This window comes from Bombina bombina, chromosome 5 (genome assembly GCF_027579735.1).
Source record: "Bombina bombina isolate aBomBom1 chromosome 5, aBomBom1.pri, whole genome shotgun sequence".
Lineage (NCBI taxonomy): Eukaryota > Metazoa > Chordata > Amphibia > Anura > Bombinatoridae > Bombina > Bombina bombina.
The window spans coordinates 562,419,484-562,438,788 of NC_069503.1; the positions used below are offsets into that span (position 1 = coordinate 562,419,484).

Genomic DNA, 19,305 nt, shown 5'->3' on the forward strand with positions numbered 1-19,305 from the left:
CAGCTGAGACAGAACAAAAGCTAGAAAAACTTCCGTGCCTGTTCATTTTGCTTGAAGGTAAAATTTAAGAGAATGCACAACATCCAAATTATGCAAAAGACGTTCCTTCTGGGAATAAGGATTAGGACAAAAAGAGGAAACAACAATTTCCTGATTAATATTGTGATCCAACACTATTTTAGGGAGACACCCTAGCTTAGTAAGAAGGACTGCCTTATCAGCATGAAAAATGAGGTAAAGGGAATCAAATTGCAGAGCCCAAAGCCCCGAAACTCTGCGAGCAGAAGCAATAGCAATAAGAAACAAAACCTTCCAAGATAACAACTAATCCAATAAAATGCATTGGCTCAAACGGAGCCTGCTGCAAACCTTAAGAACAAAGATTAAGGCTCCAAGGGGGAGCAAACGCCGACTTAAACACAGGCTTAATTCTGACCAAAGCCTGAACAAAAGACTGAACATCTGGCAGAACTGCAAAATGTTTGTGCAGAGGAATGGACCAATGCTGAAATCTGACCCTTTAGAGTATTGACTGACAAACCTTTCTCCAGACCTTCCTGAAGAAAAACCAAAATTCAGGAACTTTAACTTTGTTCCAAGAAACCCCCTATCCACACCAATAAAGGTATTTATGCCATACCCTACTATATATCTTACGAGTAACAGGCTTACGAGCCTGAAGCATAGTATCTATGACTTTTCAGAAAAACCACGTTCTAGCCAAAACTAGGCATTCAATCTCAAGCAGTCATCTTTAGAGAATCTAGATTTGGATTAAGGAAAGGACCCTGAATTAGAAGGTCCTTCCTGGAGAGGCAACTTCCACGTGGAAGAGATGACATCCTTATCAGATCCATGAACCAGATCCATGCGAGGCCATGCAGGAGATATTAGGATCACAGATGCACCTCTCACCTGTTGACACAAGCAAATGACTCATGGAAAGAAGAGCAAATGGAAGAAATAGGTATGCTAGATTGAAGATCAAGGAACTGCCAGAGCGTCTATCAAAACAGCTTGAGGATCCGTTGACCTTGAACTGTACCTTGGAAATTTAGAATTTTGACAAGATGCCATCAGATCCAACTCCGGAACCCCCACCTGAGGGTTATTTATTGTGCAAAACCTCTGGATAGAAAGCCCACTCTCCTTGATGAAAAGTCTGCCCTGCTTAGAGAATCTGCTTTCCCAGTTGTCCACCCCTGGGATGTAGATGGCAGAGAGATGACAATCTAGAGATTCCGCCCACTGAAGAATGTGATTCACCTCCTTCATTGCTAAGGAACTCTGAGTTCCTAGCTGGTGATTGATGTAGGCCACTGAGGTTATAGTGTCCGACTGAAATCTGATAAACCGAAGCAAAGCTAATTGAGGTCAAACTGTCAAAGCATTGAAGATTGCTCTCAACTCCAAAATGTTTATAGGAAGAGAAGACTCTTCCTGAGTCCACAGACCCCTGCGCCTTTAAAGGACACTGAACCCAATTTTTTTCTTTTGTGATTCAGATAGAGCATTACATTTTAAGCAACTTTCTAATTTACTCCTATTATCAATTTTTCTTCGTTCTCTTGATATCTTTATTTGAAAAAAGAAGGCATCTAAGCTTTTTTTTTTGGTTCAGAACTGTGGACAGCACTTTTTTATTGGTGGATGAATTTATTCACCAATCAGCAAGAACAACCAAGGTTGTTCACCAAAATGGGGCCAGCATTTAAACTTACATTCTTGCATTTCAAATAAAGATACCAAGAGAATAAAGAAAATTTAATAATAGGAGTAAATTTGAAATTTAAATTTCATGCTCTATCTGAATCACAAAAGATAAATTTTGGGTTCAGTGTCCCTTTAAAGGAACCCCAATCTGCTCCCCAACCTAAAATACTGGCATCCGTGGTCACAATCAACCAGGTTGGTCTCCGGGAAACACATGCCCCAAGACATCCGAGACCTCTTCTATCTTCATCCAGCTGGCGAAGTCCTCATCCATGCAGCAAGAAGTCTTCATCCAGGCGGCCTCTTCTATCAAATCAGCCAATAGGATTCAGTAGCTCTCATCCTATTGGCTGATTTTGAACAGCCAATAGAATTTCAGAAGCTCACCTCCTATCGGCTGATTTGAATTTAACACTCAAATCAGCCATTAGGAATGCAAGGGACACCATCTTGAATTGCGTCCCTTGCATTGAAGCTTCCGTTTATGGCGGCTACCGTAAGAAGAGGAGCTCCGCGTCGGATGGCTTCAGGATGGACCCGCTCCGCGCCGGCTGGATGAAGATAGAAGAGGCCGCCTGGATGAAGACTTCTTGCCTCATCGATGAGGACTTCGCCGACTGGATGGATCCTTCAAGCGGGACTTCAACAACTGTAAGTGGATAGTCTGGGGTTAGTGTTAGGTTTTTTAAGGGTTTTTTGGGTGGGTTTTATTTTTAGATTAGGGTCTGGGCAGTAAAAGAGCTAAATGCCCTTTTAAGGGCAATGCCCATACAAATGCCCTTTTCAGGGCAATGGGTAGCTTAGGTTTTTGTTAGAGTTAGGGTTTTTATTTGGGGTGTTTGTATTTTTTTTACAGGTAAAAGAGCTGATATCTTTGGGGCAATGCCCCACAACAGGCCCTTTTAAGGGCCATTGGTAGTTTATTGTAGGCTAGGGTTTTTTTTATTTTGAGGGGGCTTTTTTATTTTGATAGGGCTATTAGATTAGGTGTAAAAAAATGGTTTGTTATTTAGTGTTTGATTTTTTTTATAACAGTTTTTATTTTAGGTAATTTAGTACTTTTTAATAAGGTTTAATTGTATATTTAAATACTTTTAGTAGGGTTAGGTTTTTTTAATATGTAATTTAGTTTATTTAATTGGTAGTTTAATTTAATTTTAGTATAATAGTTAGGGTAGGTTAATTTATAGTTTAAAATTAGTTTATTTTAATTCTACAGGTAAGTTTGAATTTATATTAAGATAGGGATGTTGTAATTTTAATTTAAAGTTAAGGGGTTGTTAGGTTTAGGGGTTAATAGCTTAATTAGTTTTTTGCAATGTGGGGGGCTTACGGTTTAGGGTTAATAGGTTTAGTTAGTGGTGGTGATGTGGAAGGCCAGAGGTTTAGGGGTTAATAAGTTTATTCAGTGGCGGCGATGTCGGGAAGTGGCGGAATAGGAGTTAATATTTTTATTAGTGGCAGCGATGTCAGGAGCGGCAGATTAGGGGTTAATAGGTTTATTATAGTGGTGGAGGGTGGCAGTTTAAGGGTTAATAGGTAGTTTATGGGTGTTAGTGTACTTTGTAGTAGTTTAGTGGGTATAAATAAAGTTAGTTAACAACAGTCCGATGCTCATCTCCCCTTACTTGGTGCTCGTGTTTTTAACAACTTTTTTAATAAATATGGAGATTGTATTCAGATCCGCGGCCGCAATGTTTGGTGATGCTAGGTGAGCGTATTGACACCTGCAAATACAATATAGTTGACACTTTGATAAATATGCCCCATAGTTGTTTACACTTGGTTCCATGCTGTCTCCCAGCTGTCCCAATTTAAAGTTGTAAATATTATAAAGAATGTTTAATATATTATACAGCATGTTTCCTGTAAATTCACATACAATTCTCTTTTCCTTGATATTTTATTGTGAATATATTTATTGCGTTCAAAACTTTATAAACAAAATTGTAATATTCATGGACATCAACTGGTGTATTCATGTAGACTGTCCCTAGTGATATTAAAATTAAGTTGATTCTAAATTGATTCTCAAGTATGTTTAAGGGGAAAGGCAGCACAAGCATATGTATCTTAATTTAAAAAATTAAATAATGTTGTCCATAACATTCAGAATATTATTATTTTTTTAAAGTAAGTAGCATATGAAAATTGTAAAGTTAATATGCAGTGGTTAACACAGCTTCTGGAAACAAAATAAAATAGTTTTGCATGGTAAAAACCTTACAGAAGTTGTAGAGATGATGCCATGCTTACCAAGCTTATCTGTGATGTTATTTAAATATTTTTCAATATTTAATGACTTCCAGTTCAAAGAAGTTGGCCAGGCTTTATAGCATCATCAACCTTAGCTATATGTGAAGCCATTAACTGTTCAAGTGGAGCACAGACTTTTGATCTAACTCTCTTATCTTCAATAAGCATCATCTAGGAGGAAAAACAGATGTCAAAGGTTCATAGCTTGCCTGCTGAATTTAAAAAAATATCATTACACATTAAAGCCAGACAGTTCTTTCCCATTTATTTATGATTTCAATTTAGCTTTTTTTATTCATTTTACTTATTCATTTTACTTTGTCTTTAGTTAATATTTTTTTAATTTTATATATATATATATATATATATATATATATATATATATATATATATATATATATATATATATATATATATATATATATATATATATCTCCCAATACAGTTGAAATACTTTTTTCAAAATATATTTAAAAGTATTGATATGTAATTTCAGCACCCACAGTAAAATTATGACCACATGTCTGTACAAAAAGGCATATTAATGCTTGAGTATATATGCACCAAAAATGAATAATGTAGCAAGATAATTATATTGTGTTAGCCAGTGGATTAACAGAATAAAGTCTTCAGTGAAAAAGAAATATAAAAATGCAATGCCAAGGTAATACCTTTAATAGTGGAGGGAAAAATTTCAAGACACAAAATGCCTTTGCAAATGGTGTTCAGATTTATACAGAATATACAGAATTAAAGATAAAATTTAAGACATTTACAGTACCTATGAGCTCAGGAAACATAGTGGAAGGTACCTAAGCTCCATATGTTGAAAATTTGAAGAGAACATTGACAAAGAGAACAATTTCATAAAAAAAAAAAACAACAACTCAATTTAGCCATCAAAATTCTGAAGCTAAATAAGCCAATCAATATATGGGCATTTCTAGAGAAGACAACATATTCTGGATTTTTAGATTGCTTATGGTATACACTTATGACTTGTAAATCAGATTGTAAGCTTTTTGCGCTTGTCAGGTTGCGCTCATATTATGAGTTGAAAGTAACCTGTTTTTGTATTCATGCTAACCAGACAAGCGCAAAAGCTGAATTTAGAATATCGCGTTTGTGTTCACGTACCCCCATAGAAGTCAATGTAGGAAAAAAAGTGGGAAAAATAACTAACAACCCAATCTTACCAATAGTATTTTAATACAAAAATATATATATATATGAATATATAGGCGTATCTATTTAGAAATACACAGTAAATACATAGTTTAAACCTTCATTAATTATGAATATTGCATAAATATGCTTTTACATGTGTTCATCTACTTAACTGCAAAGGTCTCCAATGCACTTGTATATATGTCTATAAATGTGTACACATGTATTTATATTTGTATATATGTCTGTAAATACATATATATACACATACACATATATATATATATATATATATATATATTATACACACACACACACACACACACACACATATATATATATATATATATTTATACATACAGTCGTATGCAAAAGTTTAGGCACCCCTGACAATTTCCATAATTTTCATTTATAAATAATTGGGTGTTTGGATCAGCAATTTAATTTTGATCTATCAAATAACTGAAGGACACAGTAATATTTCAGTAGTGAAATTAGGTTTATTGGATTAACAGAAAATGTGCAATATGCATCAAAACGAAATTAGACAGGTGCATAAATGTGGGCACCCTTGTCATTTTGTTGATTTGAATACCTGTAACTACCTAGCACTGATTAATTGGAACAACACAATTGGTTTGGTGAGCCCATTAAGCCTTGAACTTAACAGAAAATGTGCAATATGCATCAAAACGAAATTAGACAGGTGCATAAATGTGGGCACCCTTGTCATTTTGTTGATTTGAATACCTGTAACTACCTAGCACTGATTAATTGGAACAACACAATTGGTTTGGTGAGCCCATTAAGCCTTGAACTTCATAGACAGGTGCATCCAATCACGAGAAAAGGTATTTAAGATGTCCAATTGTAAGTTGTTGTTCTCTTTGACTCTCCTCTGAAGAGTGGCAACATGGGGGCCTCAAAACAACTCTTAAATGACCTGAAACAAATATTGTCCAACATTATGGTTAAGGGGAAGGCTACAAAAAGCTATTGCAGATATTTAAGCTGTCAGTGTCCACTGTGAGGAACATAGTGAAGAAATGGAAGACCACAGGCACAGTTCTTGTTATGGCCAGAAGTAAAATATTGGAGAGGCAAAGGCAAAGGATGGTGAGAATGGTCAAAAACAGCCCACAGACCACCTCCAAAGACCTACAACATCATCTTGCTGCAGATGGTGTCACTGTGCATTGTTCAACAATTTTGCATATGTGTCAGGGTGCCAGGAATCAGACTGAGACGAGAAGTGCAAAAATAATCACACCTTTATTAATAGCAAAAAATAATAAAAAGTCCACAAGTCAAATAACAAGCCAGGAGTCAAAACCAGAGCTGGTAGTCAGACAAGCTGAGTCAGGAGCCAAAGCGAATAGTCAGACGAGCCGGAATCAGAAACAAAGAAAACAGCAGAGTCAGGAATAAGCCAGGGATCAGGAACCAGGAAGGACGTCAAGCAGCCAGGTAATACACAGGAACTCTCACAAACAGGTCTGAGACAATGCAAAGGCAAAGCATACTGAACAGAGGCCCTTTAAATAATAAGTGATGACATCACTGAGACTGCATCCTGTCTCACATGGATGATGCACACCAGTCTGGCCATAAAAGGAAGTGCAGGAATTGAGCAGCATCCCCCACAATGCACCATAGTCAGGAAGAGAGGTGAGTGAAATGGCTGCCAGCAGCACATGGCAAACAAACAGGGAAAAAACCCTGACAGTACCCTCCCCTCAATGACCCCTCCCCCGAAAGGAGGACAAAAGGCTTATTGGGGAAATGGGCATGGAAGGCACGGAGGAGGGTGGGAGCATGAACATCAGAGGAGGGAACCCAAGAACGCTCCTCCGGACCGTAGCCCCTCCAGTGAACCAAATACTGTACACGGCCCCAGGACATACGAGAGTCAATAATGCTGCTGACCTCATACTCCTCATGGTTGTCAACAAAGATAGGATGGGGACGAGGCAACACAGTGGTAAACCAATTACAAACCAATGGTTTTTAAGAGGGAGACATGAAAAACATTGGAGATGCGCATAGCAGGAGGAAAGTCAAGAGCGTAGGCCACAGGAATAACCTGTCGGAGTATTCAAAAAGGACCAACATAATGGGGAGCCAATTTATTGGAAGGCACACAAAGGTTCAAGCTGCGGGAAGACAGCCAAACTCTCTCACCAACCTGGTAGGAAGGTGCGGGCAGACGCCTACGATCAGCCTGGAACTTTTGGCGCTGCATAGAACAATGAAGGCAATCCTGAATCTGCACCCACGTGGAACAGAGTTGCTGGAGATGCTCCTCCAAAGCCGGAATACCCTGAGACATGAATGAATCGGGCAACAAGGATGGTTGAAACCCATAATTCGCCATGAATGGGGATAACTTGGAGGAAGCATTAATAGCACTATTACGAGCAAACTCTGCCCAAGGTAACAGTTCAGACCAATTATTGTGGTGATCTGAGACATAGCAATGGAGGAACTGTTCCAGAGCTTGATTAGACTGTTCCGCAGCCCCATTGGATTGAGGGTGATATGCAGAGGAGAAGGAAAGCTGGATCCCCATTTGAGCACAAAAGGAACGCCAAAATCTGGAGACAAACTGGCTACCCCAGTCCGACACTATCTCCTTGGGTAACCCATGTAAACGGAAGACTTCCCGGGCAAAAATTGAAGCAAGCTCCTGAGCGGCAGGCAGCTTCATTAAGGGAATGCAATGTGACATTTAAAAAAAACGGTCAACCACCATAAGGATAACAGTATTGCCATTGGAAACAGGGAGCTTGACAATGAAGTCCATGGAAAGATGTGTCCAAGGACGCTCACCATTAGCAATAGGTTGAAGAAGACCCACAGGAAGACGTCGAGGAGTCTTATTCTGTGCACAAACTGAGCAGGAGGCAACATACGCAGCAACATCAGAACAAAGACCTGGCCACCAGAATTGTTGAGTAGCAGACAAAATCATTTGGTTCTTGCCTGGGTGACCTGCGGCTTTAGGATAGTGGTAAGTGTGCAAAAGTTTAGTTCGAAGATTCTCAGGAACAAAACACTTACCACTAGGTTTCTCAGGAGGTGCATTGGTTTGTGCAGCCAGGATCTCCTCCCCCAAGGGAGAAGTCAAATTAGTACGTATGGTAGCCAAAATATGGTCAGGAGGTATAACAGGAGTAGGTACAGACTCCTCCTTGGACAAAGGCGAAAATTGTCGAGAGAGGGCATCAGCCCTAACATTCTTACTACCAGGCAGGTAGGAGACCACATAATTAAACCAAGACAAAAATAGCGCCCATCTGGCCTGTTGGGGCGACAAACGTTTTGCTTCAGATAGATAAGTTAAATTCTTGTGGTCAGTAAGAATGAGCACTGGCCCGCTAGTACCCTCGAGAAGATGCCTCCATTCCTTGAGTGCCAAAATTATGGCCAGTAATTCCCTGTCACCAATTTCATAATTGCACTCCGCTGGAGACAATTTCTTAGAGAAGAAACCACACGGATGCAAGGAACTGTCAGGCGTACGACGTTGAGACAAGAGGGCACCTACTCCAGTCTCAGACGCATCGACCTCAAGAACGAAAGGCAGGACAGGGTTAGGATGACCCAGAACTGGAGCGGCAGTAAAGGCAGTCTTAAGACTATCAAAGGCCTTAATGGCAGTAGGTGACCAATGGAGTGGATCATTCTCTTTACGGGTCATGTCTGTGATAGGTTTGACCAAGGAAGAAAAGTTTTTAATAAACTTTCTATAGTAATTGGCGAACCCCAAAAAAACGTTGAATAGACCGAAGACCAACTGGGCGAGGCCACTGCAGAACTGCAGATAACTTGCAACGGAGATAACATAACCTAGGAAGGTTACTTAAGTCTGATGGAACTCACATTTCTCGAGTTTACAAAACAGGCCATTCTCACATAGTCTCTGAAGAACCCGTGTAACATCAGAACGATGAGCCTCAAGTGTGGGTGAGTGTATGAGGATGTCGTCTAAGTACACCACAACACACTGTTGCAACATATCTCGTAGGACATCATTAATAAATTCCTGAAAAACAGCAGGAGCATTACATAGGCCAAAGGGCATTATGAGTATCTTGTAATGCCCTTTGGCCTATGTAATGCTCCTGCTGTTTTTCAGGAATTTATTAATGATGTCCTACGAGATATGTTGCAACAGTGTGTTGTGGTGTACTTAGTCGACATCCTCATATACTCACCCACTCCTGGTGTTAAATGTTGTTTTCCATTCGTGGCCCTCCTTAATCCTAACGAGATTGTACGCTCCTCTCAAATCAAGTTTAGTAAAGACCGTAGCTCCCTTGAGGCGGTCAAAGAGTTCCGTAATGAGCGGAATAGGGTAAGCATTCTTAATGGTAAGATGATTAAGACCCCTATAATCGATGCATGGTCTTAACTCGCCATCCTTTTTCTTCACAAAGAAGAAGCCAGCCCCTGCAGGAGAGCAGGATTTGCAGATGATCCCCCACGACAGAGCATCGGCAACATACTCCTCCATAGCACAATTCTCTGCAACAGACAGAGGGTACACCCGGCCCCGAGGAGGAATGGCTCCGGGTTGCAGGTCTATGGCACAATCGTAAGACCGGTGAGGAGGCAACGTACCGGCACGCACCTTGTCAAAAACATCTAGGAACTCTCGGTACTCTCCAATTGACATACCGAAGAAGTGCACAAGACTTTAACTGGTTTCCGAAGACAAGTGGAAATACATTGCGGGGACCATGACAAAATTTTGGACTTGCGCCAGTTGAGACTGGGATTGTGCTTTTTGAGCCATGGATAACCCAGAACAACCGGAAAATGCGGAGAGTTTATCACCTGGAACTGGAGGGTTTCAAAATGGAGAACCCCAACAGCCAAGGCAACGGAGCAGTTTCTTGAGTAACGAGTGCGGGCTGAAGGGGCCTGCCATCAATGGCCTCAATAGCAAGCGGAACGGACCGAGGCAAAACAGGAATGGAGTGCTTTGATACAAAAGCACCATCAATGAAATAGCCCGCAACACCCATGTAACAAGAGCCTGAGTGACTGTGGAGGAGTTCACCCAGGAAAGGACAACCGTGACCAAAAGTTTCTCCTTAAGCGGTTCCGGGGACGAGGATAAACCACCCAAGGTCTGCCCCCGACAGGATCTTAGGTGTGAGCGTTTCCTGGCTGTGTAGGACAAGACTTCAAAAGGTGGCCCTGTAACCCACAATAGAGGCAGAGCCCCTCCCTCCTCCTAAAGGCCCTCTCCGCCGCGGAGAGTCACGTGAATCCCAACTGCATCAGCTCAGCAGTACCTGGTGACTCGGGACCAGGAGGCATGGGAGGAGAGGGAGGCATGAGTTGGAACGAACACATAGGAGACAATGGAACAGGAGGCTTCTGCAAGCGTTCCTTGAAAGAGGGCCTCTCTCTGAGTCTTATGTCAATTAGGATAAAAAAAGACACCAATGCCTCGAGATCCTCTAGTAAATCTCTGGCAGCAACTTCATCTTTAATCGCATCAGAGAGCCCATGAAAGAAGGCAGCAACAAGGGCTTCATTGTTCCAACCTACCTCTGCGGCAAGCGTACAGAACTCAATAGCATACTGAGCAACAGATCTTGTACCTTGCTGAATGGACATGAGTCATTTAGCAGCAGAGGAGGAGCGAGCCAGAACATCAAATACCCTTCGAAAGGAGGCCACAAATTCAGGGTAATTTGAAATTGCAGGTTTATTAGTCTCCCACAAGGGATTAGCCCAGGCAAGAGCTGTGTCAGAGAGTAACAAGATGAGAAATCCCACCTTAGCTCTGTCAGAGGGAAACACCTGAGGTAACATCTCAAAGTAAATGCCCACCTGGTTCAAAAACCCTCTGCACTGAATAGGATCTTCTCCATATCGCTGAGGTAGAGGTGCAGAACCGGACATGCTTCTGGTAGGCATAGGTGCAGCATGTGCAGTGTGAGTCAGCAGGGTTTGCAGGGCTAGTGCAAATTGATTCAAGTGGTGATCCTGTACATCCATCCTGGAAATGATGGCGTGTAAAGGTGGATAATTAGCACCATCAGGATTCATGGCCTTTGCGTAATGTCAGGGTGCCAGGAATCAGACTGAGATGAGAAGTGCAAAAATAATTACACCTTTATTAATAGCAAAAAAATAATAAAAAGTCCACAAGTCAAATAACAAGCCAGGAGTCAAAACCAGAGCTGGGAGTCAGACGAGCCAAGTCAGGAGCCAAAGCAAATAGTCAGACGAGCCGGAATCAGGAACAAGGAAAACAGCAGAGTCAGGAACAAGCCAGGTATCAGGAACCAGGAAGGATGTCAAGCAGCCAGGTAATACACAGGAACTCTCACAAACAGGTCTGAGACAACGCAAAAGCAAAGCATACAGAGGCCCTTTAAATAATAAGTGATGACATCACAATTCTGAGACTGCATCCTGTCTCACATGGATGATGCACACCAGTCTGGCCATAAAAGGAAGTGCAGGAAATAAGCAGCATCCCCCACAATGCACCATAGTCAGGAAGAGAGGTGAGTAAAATGGCTGCCAGCAGCACATGGCAAACAAACAGGAAAAAAAACCCTGACAATATGGGAGAGTGATGCGGAAGAAGCCTTTTTCTGCACACACGCCAAAAACAGAGTCATTTGAGGTATGCAAACACACATTTGGACAAGCCAGCTTCATTTTGGAAACAGGTGCTGTGGACTAATGAAACAAAAATGGAGTTATTTGGTCATAACAAGGGGCGTTATGCATGGCGGCAAAAGAACACAGCATTCTAAGACAAACACTTGCTAGCCACAGTAAAATTTGGTGGATGTTCCATCATGCTGTGGGGCTGTGTGGCCAGTGCCGGTACTGGGAATCTTGTTAAATTTGAGGGTTGCATGGATTACACTCACTATCAGCAGATACTTGAGAATAATGTTGAGGAATCAGTCACAAAGTTGAAGTTACGCCGGAGCTGGATATTTCAACAAGACAAACGACCCAAAACACTGCTCAAAATCTACTCTGGCATTTATGCAGAGGAACAAGTACAATGTTCTGGAATGGCCATCCCAGTTTCCAGACCTGAATATCATTGAAAATCTGTGGGGTGATTTGAAGTGGGCTGTCCATGCTCGGCAACCATCAAACCTAACTGAACTGGAGATGTTTTGCAAGGAGGAATGGTCCAAAATACCTTCATCCAGAATCCAGACACTCATTACAGGCTATAGGAAGCGTCTAGAGGCTGTTATTTTTGTTAAAGGATGCTCTACTAAATATTGATGTGATATTTCTGTTGGGGTGTCCAAATTTATGCACCTAATTTCGTTTTGATGCATATTGCACATTTTCTGTTAATCCAATAAACATATATATATATATATATATATATATATATATATATATATATATATATATATATATATGCACCCACATACATCTTTAGACATGTATATGTATATATCTCTATGTTAAAGTCCTTTGCCTGCCTTTTATTTTTCTAACACCTGAGACCTCATATCTTTGGGCCTTTATAACTTTCGTAATATTTTTTTAAAATAATTTATATTAGATATTGTTAATAATAACAATATCTAATATAATGTAATCCCATTCCCTTTCATCCAATACCCCATTCCCTTTCATCCCACTTTGTGTACTTTGCAATGTATTTTTGATGTGTTTTGTGCAACTTTTATGTTTTGCGAAACCAGAGCCCTGAAGTCACGGTAATCATTCTAACGTAAATTGCATTTGCGCTCAAGCGATCGTGTTTACTTTCAACTTGTAATACCATTGGTAAGCCCGACGAGAGCAAACACCTGTGATAAATCCCTCATCGCTAGTGCACAAATGTTTGCGCTCCAATTGTAATATGGCCCATAATTGGCACAGAAATATTCAGAGGAACTACGGCTTTTATAGAAATATTTAAATTGAAGAAAGATATACTTTTTAAAATAAAAAAAAAAGTGCTCATGCAAATATTTACATTAGCCACACTTTTTCTGAAAGCCGCTTCCCACCCTTCCAAAAAAAGTAAACTGTAGACATTGCAGCCTCACCTAGTTATTCTTAATGGCATGCGCTTCCATGCGCTTGTTGGGAGTGCATGCATAGTGTGCTTCTCTTTTAGATACTGTTACAGAGAGTTAGTTGTAAATCTCTGGCAATTTTCCTGAGCACAAATAGTTGTAGGATGTAAATGACAATAAGGATATTCTGTTGGTATCCTGGGGGTGATCTTTATTGCAGAAGATTTTGTTCATACATAATTTAGAAGTGAACTATAATCTGGTTTTTTTTTAATTTATTGTATTATTATGCAAATCTAAGGAACCATGTTTTGCTGTCATTAGCTTTTTTCCATGATCTTGTGAAATCATTCTCACAGCTAGGGATGGGCGAACTTTTTGCAACATTCGAAAAATTAAACTAATTTTAACAATTTTGTTCGTTTTGAATGTTTGTACAACATTTTAACATTAGTTTAATGTAATAGTATTTCAAATGCTTACGTTAAATGTAATATTCAATTCAAATTATGCAATACTTGAATTTGAATCAATATATTTGTAATAGTATTTCTAATGCTCTCTTTAAATGTAATATTCATATTATGCAATATTCAAAAAAGAAACATTTGAATTGAAATATTTGTATCTATTACACAAATATAAATTCCTTACCACATGAACTATTGAACTTTTGAATAGTATTTGTTAAATCGAATGTTACATTCTAAATTTTAAATGTGGATTTTTTATCTAATTATGAACATTTAAAATCAAAAGTAACATTCAAAAACCGAAAATAACATTTGTTTACCGAATTTTAATGGATTTTCATTCTTATCAACATTCGATTGTCCAAAACTAATGTTCACAGGATTATTCGTTCTATCAAACATTTTACACTTTGAGCACATTCACCCATCCCTACCCACAGCTTTGATCATGAAATTTATAACAAACATAACAGATGCTTATGTGATATACAGTATATATACTGTATATATATATATATATATATATATATATATATATATATATATATATACACTGTATATATACAGTATATATACATATACACACACACATGCATATTCAGACACATTATTTTACACGACATTTATATTTTATATAAACATATTTAAATAACAATTTTAAAGAAACCTGAAAGATTTTCCTCTTTATCAGAATTTAAAGGTATCACCTCATTATATTTTTTTGTTCAAAATTAATTTATGCTTTCATCTGTTTTTCTTAAAAGTTTGTTAGAAATGTATGCATATTTTCTGATATTTCAAAGTAACATTTCAATATTGTTAAACTATAACACAATTAGAAACAACTATTCTTACCTGTAGTTTATTAAAATTATGTTTGTATATTTCTTGGTTCTGTTGTAGTGCTGCTGCAAAAGGTGGAATTTCAAGACCTAGCTGAGATATACACTCAGTTTCTCGGATTAAAGTTAATATTGTAGGGTCAAAGTTCACAAAAATTGCTCCTGTTTCTGGAGCTTTTACTAAAAGAGAAGCTTGAAGGCCAGATTTTGCCACTTCCATCTTTGAAAACAGAAAACAAAGTAGATTTAGTCATTTCAAGTGCCGGCAGACAAATTACTATACCCCTGTATCAAGGAATTGTTAATTTAAAAACAGAAGGTTTAGCATTTTTTTGGGGAGGGAATAAAGCATTTCAGTTGGAAATTTCTATTTGAACAGAAACAAAACAAATATATTAAACATTACATGCTAGATATTAATTATGTACTCAAAGCAAAATTAATCCTTAGAATAATACTCAGGGGTATTGTTTTACAATTATATTAGTTGTTTTATTATATATATACTAAAACAACTCAATTTCAGCCAAAGATACTCAATTTCAGCCAAAGATACTCAATTTCAGCCAAATGTAAAGAATAAAAATAAATATTATGAAATTAAATGAAAAGATAAATACTGTGTTAAAGCAACAAACCCTTAATACTAATAACAGACAAAGAGGAATTGCTATAGATTTAGGAATACGGAGGAGAATTTTTTTTCAGCGAATAAAGTGAAATGTCAAAAAGAATATAATAAAATATTACAGATAAGAATAGGGCAGGGGGGGTTTGTTGATGTTGTTCCCAGGACTGTCAAGCCACTGTTTATAATATAGAGTAGCGAATCATGTCCGCCCAACATCGCTGAATGCCGACAGCATACGCTGTCAGCATTTAACATTGCACAAGCAGTTCTGGTGAACTGCTTGTGCAATGCCGCCCCCTGCAGATTCACAGCCACTCGGCAACTAGCAGGGGGTGTGAATCAACTCGATCGTATTTGATGGGGCTGATTGCTGTCCGCCACCTCAGAGGCGGTGGATGAGTTAAGGAGCAACAATCTTAAGATTGCTGATTCTTAATTCCTGTTTCCGGTGAGCCTAAAGGCTAGAGCGGAAAAAGGGGTATTCAGGGACAATTCGGCCCTTGATAATTTGGCCCCATCGCACCCACTACTTATGTGAATCATAGCTCTAAACTCCCTGTTTTTATGGAGTTTCACACATTACAAGCACTATTTATGTGACTTATAGCTATAAACTCACTGCCACTATTTTTATGGAGTTTCACACATGACAAGCACTATTTATTTGAATAAGTTATAAAATAATTTATTTAATTCAACGGCTTCACCCCTCTGTAGAATGTTTGAATGTATGAAGCTACTGGCTCTCCCTGACAGTTTTTCATGCTGTTTGCAGTAAATATTATATACATGCATATACATCACAGGCTGGTCTTTTAATTTTCTCTATTTTCTTAGCAGCTTGCATGGTATTTCATGACAAGCTGTCAATTGACTATATATGACCTTGTCTTTTCTGTATTGTAAAAGCAAATATTACCTGGTTGTACTTGTTAAACCTCAATATAAAAACAAAACAAAAAACTATTTTAGATTTTTTTATCGAGGTTTAACAAGTACGACCACAGGTAATATTTGCTTTTACAATACAGAAAAGACAAGGTCATATAGATTGTCACAATTATACCATAATACAATTGCATATATACAATGACAACAGCAGGAAATGGACATATAAAGGACAATAAAACCTTCTAAGAACTCTCTCCTTGGTTTTCTCAACTCCTACGTGTGTCCCCAGTATGTGGTTATGTACAAGATTTAATACAGTATTACTAAATGTCTGGGGCTCCAATAATTGTTTAACAATGTCTGTTCCTTTCTTCTCTACCCGGTATATAAAGTCATTAATTTCCTCAAAATAAGGAAAGGGTAATATATTTTCTGGCTGTCATGCAATAACATTTATAACTCGGAAATTTTTTCTTGCTTCCACCAATGATGAATCCTCCCATTGGGCACTCTTAAGATTGCCAGGGCCACCCACCAAATCATCAGCATTTTCTCAGGTAGCACTTGACTCTTCATTACTCTGAAGAGGTTGCTCTCCCACTAATACAGGCATAGGGCTATCTTCCTTTTTCCCCTTTCAATATAATCACTTTCCAAATCAGTTTCAGAGAAAGGAAACACATACAGTTGTAATCAAAATTATTCAACCCCCATTGCAAATCAGATTTATTGTCAAAATTTACAGACATTCAGCTGTTTGCAATGAACAAATAAAAAAAGCAATTGAAATAGCTTAACACAAACAAATGCTTCAAGTGGTTTCCCCCAAATCCATCTGGACATGCAACTTTTAATGAATTCTGCAGTTTTAAAATATGAATGTCAGCTCCTTCATGGCAAGCATCTTTAGTACTTAGTAGAGCACCCTTTTGCTGTTATGACCTGCTGCAAATGAGATTCATAGCCAGACACCCAGCTTCTGCAGCATTCCTGAGGAATCTTAGCCCATTCCTCATGAGCAATGCCTCCAGTTCAGTAATATTCTTGGGTTTGCATGCTGCAACTGCCTTCTTCAAATCCCACCAGACATTTCCTATGGGGTTCAAGTCAGGTGACTGTGATGGCCACTGTAGAATCTTCCAGGACTTCTTCTGCAACCAAGCCTTGGTGGAATTGGAGGTATGCTTGGGATTAGTGTCCTGTTTAAAGGTCCAATGACACCCAAGCTTCAGCTTCCTCAAAGACGGCATAATATCTTCTCCTAGGATTTCCTGATACTTTAATGAATCCATCTTGACTTCCACAAGCTGCAGGTTTCCAGTGCCAGAGGATGCAAAGCAGCCCCAGAGCATTACAGAGCCACCACCATGCTTAACTATATGCAAAGTGTTCTTTTCAGTGTATGCTTTATTCTTCCTTCAGACATACCACTGATCAATTGGGCAGAAAAGTTCTAGTTCTATTTCATCGCTGCACAAAAGAGAATCCCAAAACTTCTACGGCTTATTTATTATAATTTTGAGCTTATTGGAGCCAACGTTTTTGTGTTTTTGGGTCAGTAGTGGTGTACGTCTTGGAGTCTGTGTTTAGTACACGCCTTAACTGTGCCAAAATGAAACCCTCAGTTGCCTGATGCCACCAAATCTTGCTGCAGGGTCTTTTGCAGTCACTAAGGGTTTTTCTCAACCATCCTTCTGAGAAATCTGGTTGCAGCAAATTTCCATTGACATTTCTGCCCGTCAAGGTAGTGGTAACCACTATTCCTTTAACTTTGAACTTGCAAAATATGCTTCCACAACTTTTGTCTCTAGAAAACATTCAGTGCCTTTGCTATCTTTTTGTATCCTGCTCCTTGTTTGTAAGGGCGATGATCTCTTCTCTTAACCTTTTGACTATTCTTTTGCATTTGTCATATTTCTAACATGCAGTCAAACCCCTAGCCAGTTCCGGTATTTCATATGTTCTAGCTCAAGCACACCTAATGAAAGACCTTGATTAGTTGCATCAAGTGTGCTTGAGACAACACACTGATTTTGGCACATTTGTGCTGTTGTGAGGGGGGGATTCTATTCAGGGGGTTGAATCTTTTTGAGACTGCACCAATTTATTCATGTTGCATTTTCAGTTAAATTTGGGGAAACCACAAAAGCATTTGTTGTCTTCAGCGATTTTAATTGCTTTTGTTGGATTTGTTCATTGCAAACAGCTGGAAAAAAAAGTCAGTACATTTTGACAATAACCTGATTTGCAATGGGGGTTACATTTTTTTTATTACAACTGTACTTCTCATTAGTTTAACCCTATTCTGGAGATTACTGAACTGACATTTCTGTTGAAGCCATAATTCCAGAAGTTTTGGAAAATCTTTCCCTATCACTACCTCATGGGCTAATTAGGTAACTACACCCACGAATATTTTAAATTTACCACACTGAGTTTTAATATCCACTTCAGCAGTAGGATATTCAGGTTAATCTCCAGAGAACACATTTTTGCACATATTCTAATACTGCGTTAGTTCCAATAGATTTAGGCCACTGAGGTGGACCATATTTCCTGGATCAAGCAAGTCTCTGAACACTTTACCATTAACCTTCACAGTACAACCAGTGAGAATCATTATTAATAGAGCTGATCCAATTAGATAATAAATATGGATCATTACCATCTATAAGTCCACTCTTTAAGGTTACAGTCTCTGGCTATTTGGCAATCTTATTACATTAAGGCAATCTAATAGGTTGTTATATTTAAATGTCTCCTTAATTCCTGGAAAAATGTCCCTGGTGTTTTGCGATATACACCTGCTGCACTCCCAATCCCCTTATCCCCTGAACAGTCTAATCATTTCTTGTAGAGTTCTGGGGTTTAGGATTATGGGACTGATCCACTGAAGATTGGTGCAGAGCTTCGTTCTGAGGGCTACAATGCAATCACTGGTCTGCTGTTTGAGGATCACCTCGACTAACCCACCGCCGCAGGGAAACAAGTAATCCACGCTGAAATTGAACCATCACCAGTAATTCCACTATTTGGTTAGCAGAATTGACTTCCAGTCGCAGCACTTCCTGGCAAAGTGTATGAAGTCAACATTCTGTGCTCTTGCAGCTTTGTGAGAGGAATTACATCCAGGATGGAATCTTTGTGCGTGTACTGCCAAAGTCCACATTCAAATGTACAAGGATTTTCAGCTTTCAATTTCTCATAATTACTGGCTTGAGCTGGCTTTAAATCAAAGTAGACCTTCTAAAGTTCACCACTAAGAAATGGCAAAGGTATACTCACCCACCCAACTGCTGGAC

At 38.9% G+C, this 19,305-nt stretch overlaps 1 protein-coding gene across 1 annotated transcript in view; it reads right to left on the reverse strand.

Annotated features, from left to right (window-relative positions):
* Nucleotides 1-19,305, reverse strand: part of DNAH5 (dynein axonemal heavy chain 5) — a 1,563,391-nt gene that overhangs the window by 803,020 nt on the left and 741,066 nt on the right. Inside the window, 3 exon segments of the mRNA XM_053715797.1 lie at nt 3,970-4,035; nt 4,038-4,140; nt 14,495-14,701. Coding sequence (XP_053571772.1) covers nt 3,970-4,035; nt 4,038-4,140; nt 14,495-14,701 — 376 coding nt within the window.